General features: G+C 58.5%; 1 protein-coding gene across 1 annotated transcript in view; it reads right to left on the bottom strand.

Moving 5' to 3' along the window:
- PTX4 (pentraxin 4) overlaps positions 1-954 on the bottom strand; it is a 6,479-nt gene extending 5,525 nt beyond the window's left edge. Inside the window, exon 1 of the mRNA XM_006146373.3 lies at positions 499-954. Coding sequence (XP_006146435.1) covers positions 499-636 — 138 coding nt within the window. The 5' untranslated portion in view covers positions 637-954. The remainder of the gene's footprint in view (positions 1-498) is intronic.
- Positions 955-4,171: the final 3,217 nt, after the last annotated feature.

Here is a 4,171-nt window from a genome sequence, read left to right on the forward strand (position 1 = left end):
TCACCACTGTGCTGGAGTTCTGGCCAACCGTAATGGAACGAGATGCAGGTGGCTCACTGAGCAGCCAAGCACAAGGCTCACCCAGCTGCATGGTACAGGTGAGGGCAGACCCTGGCCAGCCCCTCCACTGTGCACCCTCTGGGTCCTTCCTGAGAGTGGAGGGGACAGCAGAACGGGTCTCACAAGCAGGGTCCGGCGACTGACGCTGGAGTGCTCAGTGCACCTGGCATGTGTGGGCCCCTGGGGACTGTCCACAGACCCACATGGGAGTCTCAGAACCTGTCCAGGTGGACCTGTGACCCTGGGGCTCCATGCCCAGACCTGCCCTGCAGCACACGGCTCCCCCCAGCACCCCTCCAGCTGTGCCCCTCGAGACCTCTGCCCCACCGAATGCTCACGTCCATCCGGCTGTCCTCACACAGAGCCCAGCAAACCCCTTCGCTGGTTTCTGACTCTGGGTGGAAATGTCATTGGCCCTCAGAAACAGCCGGTACACACCTGCTCTTCCAGTCTACGGAGCCTCTCGAAAAATGGTTTCCTCTGCCCTGCAGGACCGGCTTCCTGCGACGAAGCCCCACCCAAGTATGTGGGCACAATAATAAGGAGGAGAGTCAGGGCCCTCCCGGAGTTGCCCATCCTGGACGTGACAGGTCCAGCAGCCGCCTTCTAGGCCTGAGGGCCAGCAGAGCAACTACAGGTCTCGTCCCACGCCCTCCAGGCCACACAGGGAGGAGCTTTCCGCACCCATCCGCCCTGGCTGGCCCTGGAAGCCAGCGCCCTTGGTCTGAGGTTCCCAAGGAGACCAGCATAAAACAAACGTAAACAGTGCTCTGGCAACGCGCTGCAGGCCGTGGTCCGGGCTCAGAGGCAGGTGGGAGGCGATGGCTTTAGCAGAGCACTCAGACACGTGTTCCCACCGAGGGCGCAGCAGGCACCCACATGGGAACCCAGCTGAGCTCCAGTAGTCTCGGAGCCAGGGCTGCACCGGGCCACCGGGTTGGGAGCCCCCCCCCCCCGCCCGCCAAGGCCATGGGGCTGAGTCTTCGGCTTACTGTGGGGACAGGCATGCAGTGGGTCCAGTGTGGGTGCTGGCTCACGTGGAGCAAGGTCTTTGCAGATGCAAACGAGATGGCCTACTGGCTGGGGGTGACTCAGGAGGCTGAGGGTCGCAAGCATGAAGACACTCCAGTGAGGTCGTGGGCCTCCACCTCACCCCAGAGAAAAAGATCTGGAGGTGAGGTCACTCTGGGTCACCCAGGGGCCTCAGAGCAGCCACACATGGCCTGAGAGGACAGAGCACCGCCTCGGCAGCTGCCAGAGCCAGGGAGAACAGAGAGGGCCCTCCAGGCCTTCCCGGGGAATGGCACCCCCGTCTCGGACTTCTGGCCTCCAGGCCCGTAGAGTTGAATGCCTGGTGTCTAGGCCACTCAGGGTGTGGCCACAGAACGCTCCACGGAGGGGTCCCTGATGCAGGCACTGTGATCCTTAAGGCTGCTGATCCGTCTTGGGACACGCGGCCAACCCTAAGGGCCACCTCGTCAAGTGTGGGAACAACACGGCTGTGGGGACGGTGCTAACGGCATCGGAGAGGAGCCTGCCATGGGGGCCGAGGTGCTCCTCAAGCACTGTGCCCTCTCCGTGTGACATGGGGAGCCAGACAGGCTAAAACTGTGCATCTAGGGGCCAGCCACTGGCATGTGGTTAAGGCAGCTGCATCTCACATGGCCAACTGCAGTTTGAGTCCTGGACCTGGCAGGTTGAAAGCACGCCACGCACATGTGCATGTCCAAAATTCCAGGAGGAGGGATTGTGCATCCATGTTGCCGGGGGAAAATTCCAGGAGGAGGGATTGTGCATCCATATTGCCGGGGGCTGCCTTCTCTCTCTCTTTCCTTCTCTCCCCTACCCTGCCCCTGTAAGCACATGACCCCATAGCAAAACTTTTTTATTTTTTAATTAGGCTTTTGCTAGAGGGTGTGCATGCTGGCCAGAGAGACACAGAGACAGAGAGAAGGAAAGTGAGAAATCACCCTGGGGGGGATGACCACACCATAATCCCATCTCCTCCATTCTCTTCCTGGGATTTTCGGCGTGCATGCAGACATGCCAGTGTGATTTTCAAACCACCCGGTCTGGGACTCAAACCGTGCTCGGCTATGTGGGAGTCCAGCACCCTAACTGCCATCCTACCTTCTAGCCCACCTATAGCAAAGTTTTCAAAAAGTAGAAAAGCAACACTGCACATGTAGCTTAGCTGTGAATTGGCCAGGAACAAAAAGAATAGACATTTCTGGGGCCAGCACGTGGCGTGGTAGTTGGGGCGCTGGACTCCCACATGGCCGACTGTAGTTCAAGTCCTGGACCTGGTGGCCTGCTTTCTCGCGCTCTCTCTCGCTGTCCCTTTCTGCTCAAATTAAACAAAATGAATAAGTAAATAAATAAGAAAGTAAAGTTAAATAATTCTTTTAAAAAAATCGACATTTCTGAGATGCAAAGACGTAAGAAACTTCAGTACCTTTTTTTTTGTTTGCCATAGGGCATATGCACTTGCTAGAGAGAGAGAGAGACAAAAAGAGGGAAAGTGAGAGATCAGCCTCTGGGGAGAGGCACAAGGAACCCCTTCTCCTCCATTCTCCTCCTGGGATTCTAGCACGCACGTGTACATTCCAGCATGGTTTTCGGGTTGCTGGCCGCATGGGGTCCCCCGCCCTGACCCCCATGCCACCTGTACACTGTCTTTTGGGAAGTCACTGGGTGATGGGAAAATTATGGAATAAAACACCCAGAGAGGACTGTAACCTAGCAACAGACGGAGGGGAATTCCTGGGATGGTGGGAGAGTCCCAGGAGCTTCTGCGGCACCTGCCACTGTCCCGTTCCTGGCTGCGTCCAGCATGGGCTTCCTCTCTGCCCTGCGAAGGAGTCGTCCTTGCCGGGGAGGGCAAAGCGCCCACTGGGGCGTGGCTGCACCGCCGCTTCTCTCCAGCTCGTTCTCTCTTTTAAATTTTTTAAGAGTTTTTTTTTTGCTATAGGGTGTGTGTGCTCGCCAGAGAGAGAGACAGAGAGATGGTCCCAAGCTCTCTTTTTAAAAGAATTATTTAAACTTGACCAGAGAGGGACAGAGTGAGAGAGCAAGTGAGAAAGCAAGTTTCCAGGGACCAGAGTTGGCGTAATGGCTATGTCGCTGGACTCCCACGTAGTCGACCGCAGTTCGTGTCCTGGACCCAGTGGCTTAAAACTCACACCGGGCGTGTGTGCGTGTGTGCCCAAGATCCCAAGGGGAGAGTGGAGGAGAAGGGATTGTGGTGTGGCCATCCCCCCTGGGGGGTGATTTCTCGCTTTCTGTCTCTTTCTGTCTGGCGAGCGCACGCGCCCTATAGCAAAAACCTCTCCCAAAAAAAGGAAAAAGCAAAGAAAAAGAAAAGAAAGCAAGGCGCCAGGTCCGGGACTCCAACTGCGCTTGGCGGTGTGGGAGTCCAGTGCCTTTAACCACCAGCCACCTGCTGGCCCCACCGCCGCCATTTCTCGACCCCGTCAGGGTCTGGGGCATGATGTCCACAGCCTGGTGTGTTTCTCAAGCCTGAGACTTGGTGGTCGGCCCAGAGAGGCGTGGCTCTCCCAGTCACTAGGTTTGGTGCGGCTGAGTGCGGGCTGTCTATTTTAAATGTTCGCTATGGGGCATGTGCACTCCCCAGAGAGGGAGAGGTGAGGAAGCCCTGGCCCCCCACAGTCCCTGATTTCCGCCTCTTTCCGGATTTCGGGCACACACGCCCACGTGGCGGGCCTGATTCTGAAGCTAGGAGGTCCAGGACTAGCCCAACGTAGCTGCCGTGCGGGATCCAACTGCCGGCCCTGGCCTGCAGTCCTTAAGTCCTTACCCCGGCCCAGGCTCGTCTGCGCCTGTCCCTCTGTGGCCGCCGGGAGTGTCCCCTAGCCGTGAGGACAGGGCGAGGCCCGTCACGTGGTCGGTGCCCAGTACGTTTTGGAGAGCGACCTCTAGGCTTTCGCGAGAGAAAGAGGGACTCCGGGACGCAAGGAGCGAGGAGCGCCATCACTCGCCGAGCAGGGACCGAGGAGAGCGGAGAGGGCACCTGGCGGGACCACGTGGGCAGCGCGGCCCGCCCATCAACGTGGCCCCGCCCCGCGCAGGCGCAGACGTGGCCCCCGGCCGG

This window comes from Tupaia chinensis, unplaced genomic scaffold (assembly GCF_000334495.1).
Source record: "Tupaia chinensis unplaced genomic scaffold, TupChi_1.0 Scaffold000178_1, whole genome shotgun sequence".
Lineage (NCBI taxonomy): Eukaryota > Metazoa > Chordata > Mammalia > Scandentia > Tupaiidae > Tupaia > Tupaia belangeri.